Here is a 20000-nt window from a genome sequence, read left to right as displayed (position 1 = left end):
AGGAAGGCGTAAGGGCAGCGTGGGGCAAGGGTAGGAAGGCGTAAGGGCAGCGTGGGGCAAGGGTAGGAAGGCGTAAGGGCAGCGTGGGGAAAGGGTAGGAGACGCAGAGGAAGGGTATCTTTTATTTATATTTTTACAGCAAAGGAGACAGCTCAAGGGCACAACAAAAGGAAAACAACAATAAAAAAAAGCCCGCTACTCGCTGCTCCTGTCAAGAATCCGAGGAGGTGGCCGAAAGAACAGTCATTTACGTGAGAGAAGGAGGAAATAGAAGAGGAGGAAAGGAGGAAGGAGGAAAAAAAATGTTATAACCTGTAGGAAAAGTGTTATCAGGGTAGTGTTGTGTTGCTTCGTTGAGAGGAAGACAAGGAAAGGAGAGACGGGGTAGAGAGATATGGGAGACTGAGGGACTGATAGGCAAGGATAGGGAGGAGTTGAGGACGCGTTAGGATAGGAGATGGGATAGGAAATGTTGTGTTCCTTCGTTAATAGGTAAGGGAAGGAGAGGCGAGGTAGAGAGATATGACAGACTGAGGACTGAGAGGCAGGGATAGGGATTCGTTAGGATAGGAGAAAGGATAGGAGAGGAAGAGGAACACCAGATCGGGTCCGACGCTTCCATCTGTCAGGTCTTGAGCCGCGGGATTGGCGAGGCTGCGATAACTTCTGCCGCGACTCGGACGGGGGCGGTAAGGCCTTAAGAGTAGCTCCCGGGATTGTGAAGTTCCCCTAAGACGGCTTCCCGGGGGCTTATGGGCCAGACAAACCTTCCGGCTGGTCTTGAGGCGGTCCATAACGCAGGATTGGGAGGGTTATGGAAAGGCATCTCAACTCCTCTCGCTCGCTCGCTCGGAAGGGGCAGTGATGTCTTATAAGTGGCTTTCGGGGTCTTAAAATCACACTCATCCTCTCACAGTGCCTTTAAGAATAGACAAAATACTCCCAGCTGGTCTTGAGGCGGTCCATAACGCAGGACTGGGAGGGTTAAGGAAAGGCAACTCAACTCCCTCTCGCTCGCTCGGTCGCTCAGAAGGTCCAGTGGTGTCTTATAAGCGGCTTCCAGGGTCTTGAATACGCTCTGCTTCTCGGGGACTTACTGGCTGGTCTTGAGAGGTACATAACGCAAGATTGGGAAGGAGGCAACGCAACTCCCTCTCGCTCGCTCGCTTGCTCAGAAGGTCCAGTGGTGTCTTATAAGCGGCTTCCAGGGTCTTGAATACGCTCTGCTTCTCGGGGACTTACTGGCTGGTCTTGAGACGGTACATAACGCAAGATTGGGAAGGGTTAAGGAGAGGCAACTCAACTCCCTCTCGCTCGCTCGCTCGCTCAGAAGGTCCATTGATGTCTTATAAGTGCTTTCCAGGGTCTTGAATACGCTCTGCTTCCCGGGGACTTACTGGCTGGTCTTGAGACGGTACATAACGCAAGATTGGGAAGGGTTAAGGAGAGGCAACTCAACTCCCTCGGTCAGAAGGTGCAGTAGTGCCTTATAAGTGGCTTCCAGGGTCTTGAAATCGCTCTGAGCCTTTCACAGAGAGTTTAAGAATTGACAACGTACTTCCATCTGGCGAGGCTTCAAGGACTAAAATTTTGCCTCAACTCCACAAGGGGCAGCGAGGCCTTAACCTGGTAGCTGCGGGGATCGTTTCTTAAAGGCTCCTCTAAGCGAAAAAAAATGAGAAAAAATCATCACTCACGCAAACCATTTCATAATATATATCAACGCATTTGTGATCAGTTTATGCATCATCTATTTTTGGGGGTTTATATCAAGGCAAAAATGTGGCCCGTCGCTGGTACACGGTAAAGCCACAAATTTGGCCCGTCGCTGTTACCGGGTTGAGTCGTTCCCGAGGCTTGAAGTTTGCCCGAAGACTCTACGATTGCCGCTTCCCGAAGACTACGAGCAGACGAGCCTCCAAGCGGGGTTTAGACGGAACATGAAGCCAGAACGCGAATACTTTTCCCTTGTATTCAAATCCGAATGCGAATACTTTGATTTCTATCTATGATCATTCGAATACAAATACTCCATCCCTGCAGGAGCGATGACTTAAGGAGAGTGGTCACCGGATGCTTGAGTGGCCGTAAAACTGTTGCCGGAGGCTTGACGGACAGACCAACAACCAGCTGGCTTTAAGATGGGACACAGAAGACATTGGCAACACTCAGGAGAGGAAGACAACTCCTCCGAAGACTCAGCCAAGGGAACGAGGCCTTAAACAGTTTCTTCCGGGGCCTTGAGATCCTCCCAAGACCCTTCCTTCGTGGGACAGAGACGGCGGTCCTCTCCCACGCATCCCCCCACCCCTCACGAGGCCTCCGGAGCTGGTGGGGGGTGGGGGGGGAAGGGAAAGAGAGCAGAAGAGAATTAACTAAATCATCGCCAATCGCTGCCCATCAAGCGACATCCAGATCTGATGTTGCCCAACGCGGCGGAGCGGACGAGACGCGACATTGTGTAATAGGGGGGTAGGGGGGAAGGGGGGTTAAGGGGGGCGATGGGGGGACGGAGGGTGGTGGGAGGAAGGCGATTTGGGGAAGTGAGAAGGGGGAGATGGGGGGGATGAGAGGGGGCGATGAGGGGACGAGGGAAAGGGGCGATGGGGGGGAATGAGTGGGGGCGATGAGGGGGAAAGAGCGAGGGGGGTGTCGGGGCTTTGAGGGAGGGGGAGAAGGGCTTAGGGAGTTTTCTTTTGCTTAGCTTTTCTTTGTTTTCTTCTTTATTTTCTTTATTATTTTTTACTTCCGTTTTTCCTCCTCCTACAATTACTACTCCGTTTCTTATTCTCCTTCTTCTTCTTTTCTTTTTTTCCTCATTTTTTTTCCTTCTTTCTCTTGTACCTCCTCCTCCTCCTCCTCCTTCTACAAGAGGTGGAAGAAAGAGAGAGGAAGGGACTCAGAGGAGGAGGAGGAAAGGTATGTTTGGGAGGACAATCTACACACACACACACACACACACACACAAGGGGATTAGCACGGGAACAATATAATTAAAAAAGGAAAATAATTATTGCAGACGCAGGGCGGAGTGTGTGTGTGTGTGTGTGTGTGTGTGAGAGAGAGAGAGAGAGAGAGAGAGAGAGAGAGAGAGAGAGAGAGAGAGAGAGAGAGAGAGAGAGAGAGAGAGAGAGAGAGAGAGAGAGAGAGAGAGAGAGAGAGAGAGACTGTCTATGGAGGAAAGAGATGGAAAGGAAACTGTGATGAAATATATGAAAAGGGAAAGAGAGAGAGGGAAGGGAAGGGAAGGGAAGGGAAGGGAAAGGGAGGTAAGGTATGGGACAGAGGGGAAAGGTGAAGGGAAGGAATAGGCGTGATGGAAGAGAGGAAGGAAGAAAAGGAGGAAAAAAAAACAGAGGAATATTGGAGGAAGAAAAAGGTGGATAAATAGAAAGAAAGGGAAGAGAGCCGAAGAGGAGAGAAAGAGAGGAAAAAAGAGGGAGAGAATAGAAATAATGAGACACTGGGGGGAAAAGTGAGAGAGGAAAGGGAAGGAGAGAGAAGGGAAGGGACAGAAGAAGGGGAAAAGAGGGGAAGAGAAGGACTGTCTATCGAGTGATCTAGATGGCCTCCCGCCCCTTCCAAGTCCCTTCAAGAGCAGCGTTAAGCCTTCCACAGAGACTTAGAAGTAAAGATAAAAATAAATGAAGAAATATATGAAGAGGAAAAAAGATTGCCAAGTCTTTGTTGATGTTTATAGCGGTGGAGGCTGCAAAGTGTCTGCCTTCCTTCTCCTCCTCCTCCTCCACTTCCTCCACCTCGAAAACACGATTCCACACCCACTTCCTTACCTCCTCCTCCTCCTCTTGTTTTCCCTCTCTCCTCTTTCCTATTGCACTTTCTTTTACTTATTCTTTTCTTTCCTCTGTGACTTTTTTCCTGTGTGTGTGTGTGTGTGTGTGTGTGTGTGTGTGTGTGTGTGTGTGTGTGTGTGTGTGTGTGTGTGTACCTTCCTCTTACCTCGTTTTCCTTCCCCTCTTTCCTCCCCTAATTTGCTTATTCCTCCTTCCCTCCATTTATCATCTCCTTGCTTATCACCGCTCTCGCAACCTGATTATCTCCTCTCTCCTCCCCTCTCTTCATCACATCCTCTCCTTAATTCTCTCTTCTCTGTTTCCTCTTTTCACGTTCATTCCTCCTTCCATCTCTATTCTCTCCTTCCTTCTTTCCTCTCTTCTCTTCTCTTCTTCATCCCCTCTCTTCACACTCTTTCATACATAACCCCCAAAAACTTCTACTTGTTATTTTTTTTCTATATTTTGAAATTTAGATTTATCGTGTGTGTGTGTGTGTGTGTGTGTGTGTGTGTGTGTGTGTGTGTGTGTGTGTGGTAATAGAAGAGATTGTTTAGCATATCTTCACCTAAATTCATCTATTATTATTATTTTTTATTTTTTATGGGTGAGGAAACTTTATTTAAATAGATAATGTTGGTTGCGTCAAGGACTCTCCCAGAACCATTATCTCCTTCCTCATTTATCAGCTTCCTTCCTCTCGGCATCATCGTCATTTCTGTTGTCACTATGATTTTATACCCCCAGACACACACACACACACACACACACACACACACACACACACACACACACACACACACACACAAACACACACACACACACATCAACACAACACAACTCCTACGTCCTTTCCTTTCAAATACATGGAACACAAACACTCCATAAGCAAACACACACACACACACACACACACACACACACACACACACACACACACACACACACACACACACACACACACACACACACACACACCTGTCACACACAACCCATCATCAACCTCCAACACACACACACACACACACACACACACACACACACACACACACACACACACATACTATTATTATTATTATTACTATTACTATTATTTTCTTGTCCTTCACCTCCTAATCTTCCTTCTCTAAAGCATTATTTTTTCTAACTTTTCCGGCTTATACTAATGATTGTAATTTCCTAGATATTCCCTTTTATAATGCACTTAATTCTTTCCTTCCTTCTGTCTTTCCCTCCCTCCCTCCCTCCCTCTTTCTCTCTCTCCTTCATCCTTCTTCTGTCTATATATCCCTTGCTTACTAAGACCTCCTCCTCTCCTTCACTTCTTCCCTCCCTCTCTCCTTCATCTTTCTTCTCTCCCCAATACCTTCACCTCCTCTATCTATATCTCTTGCTTACTAAGACCTCCTCCTCTCCTTCACTTCTTCCCTCCCTCTCTCCTTCATCTTTCTTCTTCTCTCCTCAATACCTTCATCTTCTCTCTCTATATATTCCTTGCTTACTAAGATCTCCTGCTTCAACCCAATATATATTTGCAAGTTTGTCTACGTTCTCAAACTGCAAACATTAGCATTCCTTATCGTATATGCAACTTTTCCTTTCTCTTTTCTTCTTCTTCTTCTTCTTCTTCTTCTTCTCAAAACTTCTCGGTGTTTTCTCACGAGTAACTTTCATACAAAAATTAGTTTATTCGCGAGAGAGAGAGAGAGAGAGAGAGAGAGAGAGAGAGAGAGAGAGAAGGAGGGTAGGGACAAATATTAGAGGGAACCAAGAGAGGAAGGAGAGGAAATAAGAGAAATAAAGATAAATAAAATAATAAGTAGGAAAAATAAATGAAAAAGGTGATATTGGAGGAAATAAAAGTAGATAAGTAAGAATATAAGAATGGTTTAAGCTTTAAGTGTATATAAGTTAAACACACACACACACACACACACACACACACACACACACACACACACAAAGGGTCCCCTATCGAATTAGCTGATGAGTTACGAGACACAGGTAACACTAATGAGCAAACTAATTAATATCGCTGATAGAAACAATAATAATAATAACAATAATAATAATAATAATAATAATAATAATAATAATAATAATAATAATTCTGAATGTATTGAATCCTTTCCCTTTAGTTAGGAAAGTCAAGTTACATTCAGTGTGTGTGTGTGTGTGTGTGTGTGTGTGTGTTTCGCTTAATGGTCTATCTGTCTGCCTGTCTGTCGGTGTTTGTCTGTCTGTCTGGTTGAATGGTTGTGTATGGATGAATGGATGACTAGGGGAATAATTGGTTTACTCTCTCTCTCTCTCTCTCTCTCTCTCTCTCTCTCTCGGGCCCGCTGAGTGCACCACCACCATCACCACCACCACCACCACCACCACCATACACCACCTCAACACCATGCTGATCAAAACGCTTCTTTAAACACCATCACCACCACCACCACCACCACCATCACCACAACGCTTCCCCAACATCACCACCACCATCACCACCTCGCTCTTCACCACCAAACCGCCTCCTCATCACCACCACCACCACCACCACATATCACTCTAACACCATTCTCACCACAATCACCTCCATTACCACCACCACCACCACCAACAACAACAACAACAACCATACGGCACACTGATTCACCTAACCACCATCACCACCACCACCACCACACTCTTCATCACCACAAGGCTTCCTCAACACCTCCATCACCACCACCAGCACCACCAACACCACGCCTAATCTATCTAACCACCATTTCCTACACTCACCACCACCACAACCACCACCCAAGCAGAACAGTTGCGGTGGGGTGGTGGTGGTTGTGTGTCTCTGCCTCCCCGCAACACAAAGGAAGGCGTGTGTGTTGGGGGAGGGGGGGGGAAGGGAGGGGGAGGGGGGTATCATGTGTTGTGGGTGTGTGCTGTGTGGCGTGAAGGAAGGAAGGAAGGGAGGAAGAGGAGGAGGAGGAGAAGAGGGAAAAGGGGAAGGTAAAATGAGAGAAGGGAAAGAAAGAACGAGGATAAGAAGGGAAGTGAAAGAAAGAGAAGGCGAAGGAAAAGGAAGGGAAGGGAGAGAAGGAGAAAGATGAAGAGAAAAAGGAGAGGAAAGGACAAGACCGAAGGAAGATGAGAGAGTGAGAAGAGAGGAGAGGAGAGCCGTGAAGGAGGAGAAGGGAAGGGATAGAAGGAAAGAGAGGGAGGGAAGGGAGGAAAACAGAGGGAAGGAAATGAGAAAGAGGAGGAAAAGCGGAGGATAGGATGGAAGAGAGAGAGAGAGAGAGAGAGAGAGAGAGAGAGAGAGAGAGAGAGAGAGAGAGAGAGAGAGTTCATCCTTCTCGTCATACTAATACTAATAATAATAATAATAATAGCAATCTTCCTCCCCTACCTCCTCTCCTCCTCTTCCTTTTCCTTTTCCTTCTCCTCTTCCTTCTCTATTCCCTTTCCTCCTCCTCCTCCTCCTCCTGTGAGACACCGCAGCTCTCAAGTCAAGCGCTCCCAGTCTGTTCCGCCAAGTTATCCTGAACGGCCTGTCTCGGGACGCGGAAGGAACGTGTTGCATTCGTGATCTGGAGGCGGCGCGAGGCAGGGCACGTGGGCCTCAAGAATGGTCGCTTTCAATCACGTTTTGTTTTTCGTCTTTAATTTCAGTCGAGTTATGATTTTACTCTCTATATGTAACGTTCTTTTCTAATATATTGTCTTCCGTTAGGTTTGTTCTTCAAGGGAGTTATAAACATTCATTCCTCTCCTTTATATACTTTTTGAATGTCTCGCTTCTCTCGAGTGAGTGTCGGTGGGAGGGTGAGTAGATGGGATGGCCAAGCGGGTGGATAGATTAGTTGATAGGTGGAAGAGTGGGCAGGTGGAGAGGGTGGGTGGGGGGGTGAAGTGGAGTTTTCAGAGTGAGAATAGGTAAATGGTACACCAAATAATGATGGAGTGGGTGGACAGGAGTGGATAGGTGGAGGTGGGGTGAGTGCGGGGGTGGAGTGGAGTGGAGTAGGTAGTGAGAGAATAGCTAAGTGGTGGTGATGATGACGATAAAAGGAGTGGATAGGTGGAGCGGAGTGGTTGGGTGGAGTTAGTGGAAAGGGTGGAATGGGTGGAGCGGGTTGGGCGCGTCTGTTTGTCTCGGAGTCGCCGTAACAAAAGGTCTAAACAGAGCTCCGAGCGTCGCCTAAAAGGACATTGTCGCTGAATGTAAAGAAAGTTTATTTTGGGTGAAAGATACGACTTGAATTAAGATGGAAAGATGGCTGACTGAAGATTAGTAGTAGTAGTAGTAGTAGTAGTAGTAGTAGTAGTAGTAGTAGTAGTATGACCAGCAGAATGAGGAGAGAAAAAGAGGCAAGGGAGGAGAAGGGAGAGGGAAAGAGAGGGGAGAGAAAGGAAGAGGAGAGAGAGGGTGGAGGAGGAGTAGAAGGAGACGGAGGGGATCGAAAACAAAGTAGAAGAGGAGGAGGAAATTAAGAACACAAATAATACTAGAACTAGAAGGAGTAGAGAAGACACACAGGAACTTTACCATTACTTAAAGCCACTAGGTGAATTTTATTTGGTCTCTACTATAAAATAAATACGATTGCTAACCCTCCTTATGGCCCCACTTACAGAAACATGACAAAATGACCCCAAAAATAAACTTAAAACATGAAATAAAGAAAAAACTGAGTAATATCACAGAGACAAAATTAACGCAGAAATGAGGACGGAAAGTTTACAGAGTTACGAAATTGTATGCAAAGGATGAGGAGTAAGGAGGAGGAGGAGGAGGAGGAGGAAGAGGAGGAGGAGGAGGACAAAGGAGCTTATTGCACAAAGTCAACTAACGACATACAACAGGAGGAGGAAGAGGAGGAGGAAGAGGAGGAGGAGGAGGAGGAGGAGGAGGAGGATAGGAATTAGCATGAGATAAAAGAAAGCTTGTTGACTTGTAATGAGGCTCAGAGGAAGAGGAGGAGGAGGAGGAGGAGGAGGAGAAGACTGCAAAGTATGAAATAAACAGGAAAAAGAGGAGGAAGAAAAGGAAAATCAGATGAAAAAGAAAATAAACAAGAGAAAGAAACCGAAATAAAAAAATAAAAAATAAAAGGAAGGAAAAAGAGGAAGAAAAGGAGAAAGAAAAAAAACGCAAAAAAATGAAAGAAAAAAATAAAAAGGAAGAAAAAAAGACAAAAGTAACAGAAAACAGAATATTACTTAAGTTAGCCATCTACACACACACACACACACACACACACACACACACACACACACACACACACACACACACACACACACACACACACACATACTGGAAAAAAAAAGTAATATCCACCTGTACTCCCTTAATTAACTCCCAATCCTCCCCCTCCACCCCCCCTCCCCTCCCCACTTTTCCCCTCCCTGCTACTCCCCGCCCCGCCCCGCCCCCCGCCCTGATCAGCGAACCCGCCCCAGTCATCATGTTACCTTCCCCGGGGTGGCCAAGGGTCGCGCCGCCCCCCCCTGAGGAAATGCGACACTGTGGGAGACAGGTGGGTGGGTAGGTGGTGGTGGTGGTGGTAGGTGGATGAGGAAGTGAGTGGGTAAGATAGGGAATGGTGGGTAGTGGTGGTGGGCATGGGAGGGAATGGGTAAGGATTTGAAGGTGGGTTGATAAGGTAGGTGTTAGTGGGTAAGGGTGGGTGGGGTATGGGTAGGTAGGTGGGTTGGTAAGGGAGAGGGTGGATGGGTGAGGGAGTGAATAATGGGTGGGTAGGAGTAGGGGGGGGTTAAGGGAAAGTGGGGGGTGGGGTAAGGGAAAGAGTAGGGGGGGGTGTAAGGGAAAGAGGGTTGGGTGGGTAAGGGAAAGAGTGGGGGGGGGGTAAGGGAGTGGCTGGCGGGTGGGGGGGGGGGTGAGCTTTCCTTTAAAAATAATCAAATAACATCAATTCGTGTCAGAAATTCGAGTACAAGATCATTTTTTAACCTTCAGCCTCTCTCAACTATCTTACTAAAAAATATCGTGTTTAAATAGCCCTTAAATTTATACATACCAAAACATCATATTAATCTATTCAAACTATTACATTTTAGCTCAATCAACATATACTACAACATTTCCTTAATACATGAATACTATTAACATAACCTCAATATATCACATTCCACAACAGTAGCTAAGTTTATAGATTCTTATCCTCTTATTCGATTCCTCTTCTTACTCCTCAAAACCCTAATATCAGATAGCATTCCCTCTTGTATATTCCTTTCCATAACCTCAATACATAACATACCACTTTTTAACCTCAATCTATACATAGCTTTCTCTAACCTCAAAACACCACAAAGCACTTCTTTAGCTTCATCTATACCTACCTCAACAATCCTTCAATTTATACATACCTTTAAATAACCTCAATCATCAGCTATCACAACATCAATTCAATATTAACATCACCACTACATGAACTAACGGGGACAGACGAAGGAGGGAGAGGGAAGGAAGGAGAAGGTATGCTGTGTTAGTGTTAGGAAGAGAGGTAAGTTAGTTTTACCAATATGAACTATCTATCTATATCAAGCTTCACTTCATTAAATACATTACACTACCTCTATTTATACCTACCTAAGCATTACCTCACAATTAACCTCATTCTTTCATTACCTCAACTACATCTCTTCCCATTACCTGACCTCACTTTATCCATTAACCCACGTACCAATTTCCTCCATCTCTACCTTAACTTAGGCGCCAATCTCCGTGTCAGTGTCAACCTCCTAACCAGCCTGTCTTTCTTTCTTTCCTCTCTTCTGCGCGTCTCAAGGGTGGAGAGAGAGATTCAGGAAGAAGTCAATTATGTTATCAAGCTTTTTCCTCAATTCTGGTTCCCTCGCCTTCATTTCCTTCTCCTCCTCTTTTCTTCTCTGATATTCCTTTTCTGTTCCTTTCCTTTCGTGTCCTTTTCTTTCCTTCTCTTCTATTCTCTGTTCTTCTCTTCCTTTCATTTTCCTTTCCTTCTCTTCTCTGATCTTCCTTTCTTTCCTTTTCTTTTCCTTTCCTTCCCTTCCTTTCATCTTTCTTCACTTCCCTTCCCTTTCCTTTCTTTCCTATCTTTTTCTTTCCATTCCTTTTCTTTTCTGCTTTTCTCTCCCCTTCCCTTCCCTGTCCTTTCCCCTTTCTTCACTCCCCTTCCCTTCCCTTCCCTCGCTATAATGACACGCTGCTTCATCAAATTATAAACTTACTACGCTTGTTTGTATATTTACGCTAAACAAAAACAGGGACAGAGCAAGGACGTGACTTGTAAGGGAGAGGGAAGAGGAGAGTGAGGGAGAAATAAAAGAAAAGAAAATAGAATAGAAAATGTGACGATGAGAGAGAGAAGGGAATTTACTATGATTACATTTTTCTTTTCCTTTCTTTTTTTATTTCCTTCCCTCGAGAACAACTTTTGGGTAAGATTTCAGTGGACCAGCCGCGCTCTCTCTCTCTCTCTCTCTCTCTCTCACACACACAATCTGTCCCTTATATCTTTATCACCACCTGAACATTCTCTCTCTCTCTCTCTCTCTCTCTCTCTCTCTCTCTCTCTCTCTCTCTCTCTCTCTCTCTCTCTCTCTCTCTCTCTCTCTCTCTCTCTCACTCCTCCTCCTCCTCCTCCTCCTCCTCCTCCTCCTCTTCCTCCTCCTTTCTCTCCCAAATTCCTCCTTTTTCTCCTCCTCTCCCTGACCTCATACCAGACTTCCTTATTGACCTTTTCTCTCTCTTTCCTCCCTACTTTCTCTCCTTCCTTCCTTCCCTCTCGCTCTACATTCTCTCCTTCCTCCCTTCCTTTCTTTTTAATTTTTCTATCTGCTTTCTTTATATTTTTTTCATATTTTTTCCTCCTCTTCCTCCTTTCTTCCTTTCTTTCCTCTCCCTTCCTTTCCTTTCCTTTCCTTTCGTTCTATTTTTCATTTTTTAATCTTATTCTTTTATATTTCTCTCCTTTCTTCCTCTACTTTGTTCCTTTCCATTCCTTTAGATTCCCTCCCTTTATTTCACCCTTCTCCCTTCCCATCTGTCTCTCCCTTATTCTCCTCCCCTTTGTCTTTTCCTTCATTCCTTCCTTCGTTTATTACTCTTCCTTTTCTCTTCTCTTTCTTTGTCTCTCCCTTTTAAATTATTTCCTTCTTTTCATATTTCTTTGATTCTCCCTTTGCTCCCTTCCTTTTTTTTTTAGGCCTCTCTACCTCCCTCCATTCTTCCTTCCTTCCTCCCTCCCTACCTCTCACCCTCCCTTCCTTCTTTCCTTCCTTCCTTTTATACTCCTCCCTCTCTCTCAATTTTAATCTCCCTTCCTCCCTTTACATGGAATATACATAGGCCTCTCTCTCTCTCTCTCTCTCTCTCTCTCTCTCTCTCTCTCTCTCCGTCCTATCTCCCCTCCACACACACACACACACACACACACACACACACACACACAGACCATTAAAACCTAAAATACTACCAAAAGGACCGTTGACCCGAGAGTAATGCCTCCCCCCCCTCCCCCTCCCCCCTCCCCTTCCCCCCATCCTCCCCTCCCCCCTTTGAACACCAAGCATTTATACACTTCATTTTTTTTTTTTTTATGGTGATAGGGGGTGGATGTGGAAGGTGGAAGGAAGGGAGAAGTGGAGGCTGAAGAGATGATGGAGGAGGAGGAGGAGGACGGTGGAGAAATAAAGTGGAAGAGAGAAAAATAACTCTGTGATGTTGGGTATATAGTGGAGGAATAGCTATTGTGGTGGTGGTGGTGGTTGTGGTGGTGGTGGTGGTTGTGGTGGAGTCTAGTTGCTATTTTTTTCCTTCTTTCCTTCTCGTTCCTTCACCCTTTCCTTCTTCTTTCCTGTTCCTTCACCCTTCCGCTCCTTTCTTCTCGTTTTCCTATCTTTCCTTTCCCCGCCTTTCTCTTCTTCCATTCTTTACTTTCTCCCTATTTCTTCCACTCTTTGTAATCTCCCTTCATTGGCCCTTCCTTTGTTTCGTCTGTTCCTCCCTTCTTTTTCTTCTACCTCAAAGCTCCTACGCCATTTTTCTCTACTTCTTTCCCTCCCTTTTCCTTCGTCTCCGTCTCCTTCAACTCTTATGATTCTTCCTTCCCTCTCCTTCTCTATCCTTTCCTCCTTCTGTCCCCTTCCCTTCTCTTCCACCTTTCCTCCTATCTCCCTTTCTTCCACACTCCTTCCATATGTTCTTCAGCCCCTTCCTTTCATCTCCCTCCCTTTTTGTTTCTTCCACCTGTCTCAGTTGCCCTCCCTTCTTCCACTCCCTCCACCCTATTTTTCTTTCTTCCCTCCATCCTTCCTTCCAGTCCTTCTACTCTTTCCTCCTTCTCTACCCCTTCCACCCGCCTCCACCGTTCCCCTTTAACTGTCGCGGCTATTAATCATCCACAAGGCCTGATCGATCCTCGGATGTCCACCGCCACCACCCATCACCTCCACCCAACCACCTAGACCACTGCCCAGCGTCACCACCACCTCGGCCACTAACTCTAACCATCAACGCTTACCATGACCTCCACCAACCACTACTCTTCCAGGTCTAATCGTCACCTCCACCCCTCCACATGCTCCTGGTCATGTGTTGTTCTTGTCATATTGTCCCTTCTTTTCTCCTCCCTTTTCCTTCCTCTCCCTCCACTTCCTCACTTTTTATCTCAATTCCTTTCTTCTTCTCTCTCTTCCCCTTCTTCAAATTTCCTTCCTTCTTATCTTCTCCCTCTCCCTTTTTCTACTCCAACTATCCTCCCTGTTTTCCCCTTTCCTTCCTTCCTTCGTTTCTCTTTTCCCCTCTTTATCTCCCTTCCTTTCTTCTGGTCATGCCCCTCCCTTCTTTTCCTTCCACCTCCTCCTCAACATCTCCCTCCACTCTCAACACCAACCTCCATCTCCACCATCATCACCACTGACCCATCAACACACTCCAGCCCACTTCCAACTCCACAATCCACCTCTTCCACCCATCACCACCCACTGCCATTACGCCCATCATCCCTGAGTCATCCACTACAGTCCACATGCTAACTGTTGACCATTCTACCATATCAATTTAATCAGTCTATCAGTCATTTTAATTCAGGGAGTTTTAGATTAGCAAGTTCACGAGACCAATAACCTTCATCTTCCACATCCTCATAGCCTTTCCCCATCCGTCATCGTCCACCTATCCACCTCTTTCCCATCCATCATTGCAGGAGAGATAAGCCTTTCCCCTCCACTCACCACCTCCACTATATTCCATCACTACCCAAGATCGCACTTATTTTTCTCTCTTCCACTTCCTTTCTCCACTTTCCTCCTCCACCTCCTTCATCGTTTCAGTCTTCACTTCTCCCATCCTTCCACTCTTCCTTTCTTCCATCACCTCCACCTAACACTCATCTCCCATTCTCCACTTCATCACCACTCACGCATCCAGGTTATAATATACTCCACCCTCCACCACCCATGTCCAAGACTCCATTTCAGTTCCACCTACCTTCCACCTCTTCACCACCCCCATCTTCCACCTCCCATACCTCCATCACTATCACATTCCTCCATCCTTACACCATCCACCTTCTACCCTAAATTCCACCTCCCATATCCACCACCACTTCCACTACCATTACCAACCACCTCCCACCACCACTACCACCTCCACTACTAACCTACCACCACCACCACCACCTCCTCCACCTAGCTTCCATTTCTTTACCACTACCACCTAACAATACCACTTTTTCAACACCACCTCCTCTCTCCACCTCCACCACCTCTCTCCACCCTTCCCCCCTCCACTGTTTACCTCACCTCCACAACGCAATTCTCTCTCTGAGGTGGACATAAATTTTGGGCCGTGAGAACATTAGTTTCCCCATCGCCTCGCGTCACCCCGGGCGTTATTTATTGCGGCTGAATGTAAAGTTATCCCCGGGCTGAACACACGGCTGTCTCGTCCTTGTCTTGGTGCCGTTTGGTCTGTTTATATATTCTCGTCTATTTCCTTCCTTCCTTCCTTCCGTTCTACCCTTTCCTCCTCCTCTGTCTCCTTCAACCTTCCTTATTATCTGTCTTTTTTTTCTTGTTTTTCTTTATTCATTCATTTACTTACTTATTTGCTTTGTTGTTTTCTGTGTTGTTTGTTTTGCTGTGTTGATTACTGTGGGTTTTGTGTTGTTGTTTATCTCTGTTTTGCGTCACTGGCTGGAGATGAATGAAAGAAAGAAAGAGAAACAAAGAAAGAAAGGATAAGGGAGAGGGAGAGGATAAGCAAAAGAAAAAAAGAAAAGATGAGAAACACAAAGAGAAAGAAAAGGGAGAGTTTGTGTTCAAGTTATTTATTCTTGGTTCGTACATATGAATTGTGGGTGAATGCAATATAATCTCCAGGCTCAATATACACGGTTCTCCTTCATGTGACTGCTGCTGTTGTTGTTGTTGTTTGTTGTTTTCTATTTTGTGTTATTTGCTGGAGGAGGAAAATCATAAGGTTTGTTTGTGTTCCAAGTTTTTTTTCTTAGTTTGAATTTATTTATTGTGGGTGAATGTATAATGTTTTTTTTTTTAGTCTGATTACGAGGTTTTCTTCTTCTCTTGTTGCTGCTGTTTGTCTGTTCTGCGTTGTGTTATTTGTTAAGGACGAGAAATAACATAGATCGTGGATTAGTCAAGTCTTTCATTTTGTGTTTACTTTTTGTGGGTGAATGTATAATGTTATCTCCGGTCTGATTATAGGGTTTTCTTCTTCTCTTGTTGTTGTTTTGTTGTACGTGTTGTGTTATTTGTTTAGGAGGACGAGAAATAACAAGGATCGCGGGTTAGTCAAGTCTTTCATTTCGTGTTTCCTTATTGTGGGTGAATGTATAATGTTATCTCCGGTCTGATTATAAGGTTTTCTTCTTCTCTTGTCGCTGCTGTTTGTCTGTTCTGTGTTGTTTTATTTGTTAAGGAGGACGAGAAATAACATGGATCGTGGATTAGTCAAGTCTTTCATTTCGTGTTTCCTTATTGTGGGTGAATGTATAATGTTATCTCCGGCCTGATTATAAGGTTTTCTTCTTCTCTTGTTGCTGTTTTGTTGTTCTGTGTTGTTTTATTTGTTAAGGAGGACGAGAAATAACAAGGATCGTGGATTAGTCAAGTCTTTCATTTCGTGTTTCCTTATTGTGGGTGAGTGCATAATGTTATCTTCGGTCTGATTATAAGGTTTTCTTTTTCTCTTGTCTCTGTTTTGTTGTATGTGTTGTGTTATTTGTTTAGGAGGACGAGAAATAACATGGATCGTGGATTAGTCAAGTCTTTCATTTCGTGTTTCCTTATTGTGGGTGAATGTAATGTTATCTCCGGCCTGAACACACGGCTGTCTCCTAGTCTTGTTGCTGTTGTTTGTTGTTTGAGTTGCCTTATTAAAAGAAGAAGGAAAAGGTATTAGGATCGTGGATTAGTTTAAGTTTCGTTTTGGTATAGGCTTTTTTTTTTTGCCTTTCCGGCCTATGGCGCAGGTAGGGTTTCTTGGTGGGGCCTGGTGATTGGCCCAAAAACGATGTGGGGCAGGCAAGTGTTTATAGTGGTGCCATCTCGCTTGGCTCATGCTGCCCCCCGGAACTCATTTTTTATTCACAAGGACGGTTTCCTCTAGAGTCCGGGTTGATGGATGGTCTTCAGGACAGCATGTGGGTAGTCTTAGGCCACTCGGCGGTGACTGAAAAATCCCAGGTGGTAGCGTGGGGATTCGAATCGACGTTGTCCATGGCGTGATGAATGCTGGGCCCGCACGCTACCACTCAGCCACCGCCTACCCAAACGCATATTTATTTCTTCCTTTCTTTTCCTTTTGTTTTGTCTCATATCAACTTTGTATTAATCATATTGTTTACAGGGGATGAAAAAATATCAACAATCATTAGTAACGTTGATTTTTTATTTTATTATTATTATTATTGTCATTATTATTATTGTTTTTTTTTATTGTATCGATTATACTGTTTGTAAATGATAAACAAACAATGAACAATCACTATCTCTAATTTCACATAATGTTCCGTGTTTTTATTTCACTTTCTTTTTATTTATTTATTTATTTATTTATTTATTATTTTTTTTTACGTCGTGGCCTATTGCGCCGGTAGGTTTCTTCCCGGTGGGTCCTGATGGTCGGCAGGCGAGTGTTTATAGTGGCGCCATCTTGCATTGGCTCATGCTGCCCTCCCGGAGCTCATCTTTAATCCTAGAATCTAGAGTCCGGGTTGATAGGTGGTCTTCTGGACGGCATGTGGGTAGTTTTAAGCCACTCGGCGGCGGCTGAAAAATCCCAGCTTGGTGGCACCGGGCGGGGATTGAACTCGCGTCGTCCTGAACGCGGCGCCGTCACGCTATCCATTCAGCCACAGCCTCCTCCTTGAACATAAGTATATAAACAATAACTAGAATAACGTTTTTCAGCCCTGCACGTACGAGAAGCCATCCACACATTCTTTTCTTTCTTCACATTCTTTGTCTCCTTATTTTTTCCCTTAGTTTGACCCTTCCCCTGATGTCCTAATTTTCTTGCTCCTCTCTCTCTCTCTCTCTCTCTCTCTCTCTCTCTCTCTCTCTCTCTCTCTCTCTCTCTCTCTCGGCAACACGCGACAGTCTTTTGTCTTTTCTCCTCGACACGTTAGCAAACAAAGAGATTCCAGTCGCCTCTCTCTCTCTCTCTCTCTCTCTCTCTCTCTCTCTCTCTCTCTCTCTTGGTGGTTAGGAAGCTTATCTAATCATCTCTCCTTGTTCTCTCCGTTTTCCTCCTCCTCCTCCTCCTATCCCTCCTCCTCTTCTTCTTCCTCATTCTCAGACTCGTCCATTATTTCTCCTCCTCTTCTTTCATCTTCTCTTTCGTTTCTTTTCCTCCTCCTCCTCCTCCTCCGTACCACCAGTTTCCGCCTCTTTATTATCCTTTCTTTCCTCCTCCTCCTCGTCCTCTTCCGTCAGCACAACGCCATAACTCTCCTGTTTACCTCTCTGCTCCGTTATTTATTTATCATTACAACGAAGAGGGAAAAGAAGCGGCCGAGGAAAGGTTGAAAAGGAGGAGGAGGAGGAGGAGGAGAGAAAGAAGTGGAGGTGTGAGAAGTAGAGGAGAAAGATAAGGGAGAGGAAAAGGATAAACAAAATAAAAAAAGATAAGAAGAGAAAGACAAAGAGAGAGAAAAGGAAGAAGAAGATGGTAAGATAGAGGTGGAGATATTGATAAAGGGGAGAAAGAGGAAGAAATAAATAAAAAAAGGAAAAGGAGGAAGATAAGGAGAACAGAGGAAGGAGGAAGAGAAGGAAGAGGAGGAGAAGGAGAAGGAGGAAGACAGGAAATTGGAGGAAGAGGAGGAGGAAGGAAAACAGCAGGAGGATAATTGAAGGAAAAGAAGAAGGATAAAAAGGAGTGCTGGAAAAAGAAGAAGGGAGAAAAAAGGAGGAAGGAAAAGAAGGAAAAAGAAGGAAGAAAAAAGAGGGAGGAAAAGAAGGAAAAAGAAGAAAGGAAGAAAAAAGATTGAGGAAAAGAAGGAAAAAGAAGAAAGGAAGAAAAAAGAGGAAGAAAAAGTAGGAAAAAGAAGGAAGGAAAACAGAGGAAGGAAAAAGAAAGGAAAAACACCAGAAAGAAGAGGAGGAGAAGGAGGAAGAAGAAGAAGAAGGAGAAGATTTAAAAGAAAGAAAAGAGCAAGATAGAAAAATAAAATACCTCGGACTCTCAAGGGAAGAAAAAAGTTTAGGACGCGAAGTAAAGATAAAATAAGTGCGTCTCCCTTTTAAATATTTTCCCCATTTTTTTCCCTCCTCGCTCTTTCCTGACCCTCAAGACGGCACTTTTTCCCCTTTATTCCCACGCCCAAGGGAAAAAAATCAACATAAGTCTTGGTAAGGGCAAAAATATATGGGAGAGAGAGAGAGAGAGAGAGAGAGAGAGAGAGAGAGAGAGAAATGATGATGTGCTGTCTCGTTAAAGTGAGATAATTTTCGCTAACTCCACGCTCTCTCTCTCTATCTACACTAACTTGATGGTACGAACTCTCTCTCTCTCTCTCTCTCTCTCTCTCTCTCCCTCTCTCTCTCTCTCTCTCTCTCTCTCTCTCTCTCTCTCTCTCTCATCTACACTAACTTGATGGTACGAACTCTGATTCTCTCTCTCTCTCTCTCTCTCTCTCTCTCTCTCTCTCTCTCTCTCTCTCTCTCTCTCTCTCTCTCTCTCTCTCTCTCTCTCTCTCTAACTGAATTCATATGAAACTTTCTCTGTTAGTCTTGATGGCGACAGGACCGAGTTTCAAAGTTATTCTCTCTCTCTCTCTCTCTCTCTCTCTCTCTCTCTCTCTCTCTCTCTCTCTCTCTCTCTCTCTCTCCAGACCATTGTGCAGTCATCACAAAACTTACACTTCTTTTCTCCTCCTCCTCTTCTTCTTCATTTTCCTGTTCCTATTTCTCTTCAACGTTTTCTCCTCCTTTTTATTTTGTTTTTGTTCTGTTCATTTTTTCTTTAACCATTCCTCCTCCTACTCCTCCTCCTCCTCCTTCTCCTCCTTCTCCTCCTCCTCCTCCTCCTCCTCCTCCTTCTCCTCCTCCACCTCCTCCTACTCCTCCTTGATGGACAGTTAACCTTACCTCCCTGAGTATGTGTATAACTTAAGTCTTTCCTTTGGCTGTTAGTGACAAAAATCGATTCTATCTCCGCTCCTTCGTTTTACTCTTGGTTCAAAATATAATATAAAACTAGATTCTAAAATTTTGCTCTTGAAAAAAAAAGAATCTAAAACAACTCTTTTATTTTGTTAGTTTGTCATAAATTAATCTAACTCACCTTTTTATCTTGTTTCGAAAAATAAAGTCAATTCTTCCAATTATTAAAAAAAACATCCTATTCAATTTATTTCAATTCTTTTTTCAATTTCTTTCATTTTGCTTCTGCTTCGAAAAAAACTAATCTAACCTAACTCTCTTATTCTGCTAATTTGTTATATATTAAACCAACTTATTTCTTTCGGTTGCGTTTCGAAAAATTAACAGAACTGAACTTTCATTTTTCAGTTGCGTCGATAATCAAATTTCACTTAACTATTACATTTTGCTCTTGTTGCTAGAAACTGATCGATCCATTGCGCTGTTTGAAGAAAATATTAAAAGTTACCCGCTCTGTTTGCTGTGTTGTTTCATTAAGGCAAGTCAGACCCAATTTCCCTTGATTTTAGAGTAGTCCCCCTTAAA

General features: G+C 44.4%; 1 protein-coding gene across 3 annotated transcripts in view; it reads right to left on the bottom strand.

Annotated features, from left to right (window-relative positions):
* LOC126990644 (rap guanine nucleotide exchange factor 6-like) overlaps positions 1 to 20000 on the bottom strand; it is a 127415-nt gene that overhangs the window by 9087 nt on the left and 98328 nt on the right. The window contains exon 4 of one of the 3 annotated variants that reach the window (XM_050849329.1): positions 16319 to 17171. The exons of 1 other annotated variant lie outside the window; for it this stretch is intronic. In XM_050849329.1, coding sequence (XP_050705286.1) covers positions 17150 to 17171 — 22 coding nt within the window. In that variant the 3' untranslated portion in view covers positions 16319 to 17149. Of the gene's footprint in view, positions 1 to 16318; positions 17175 to 20000 lie in introns of those variants that run through there. One more of the 3 variants, XM_050849325.1, reaches the window with a different exon arrangement.

This window comes from Eriocheir sinensis, chromosome 6 (assembly GCF_024679095.1).
Source record: "Eriocheir sinensis breed Jianghai 21 chromosome 6, ASM2467909v1, whole genome shotgun sequence".
NCBI lineage: Eukaryota > Metazoa > Arthropoda > Malacostraca > Decapoda > Varunidae > Eriocheir > Eriocheir sinensis.
The sequence above is the reverse complement of the archived record's forward strand: the minus strand, read 5'-3'. Positions and strand labels throughout refer to the sequence as shown.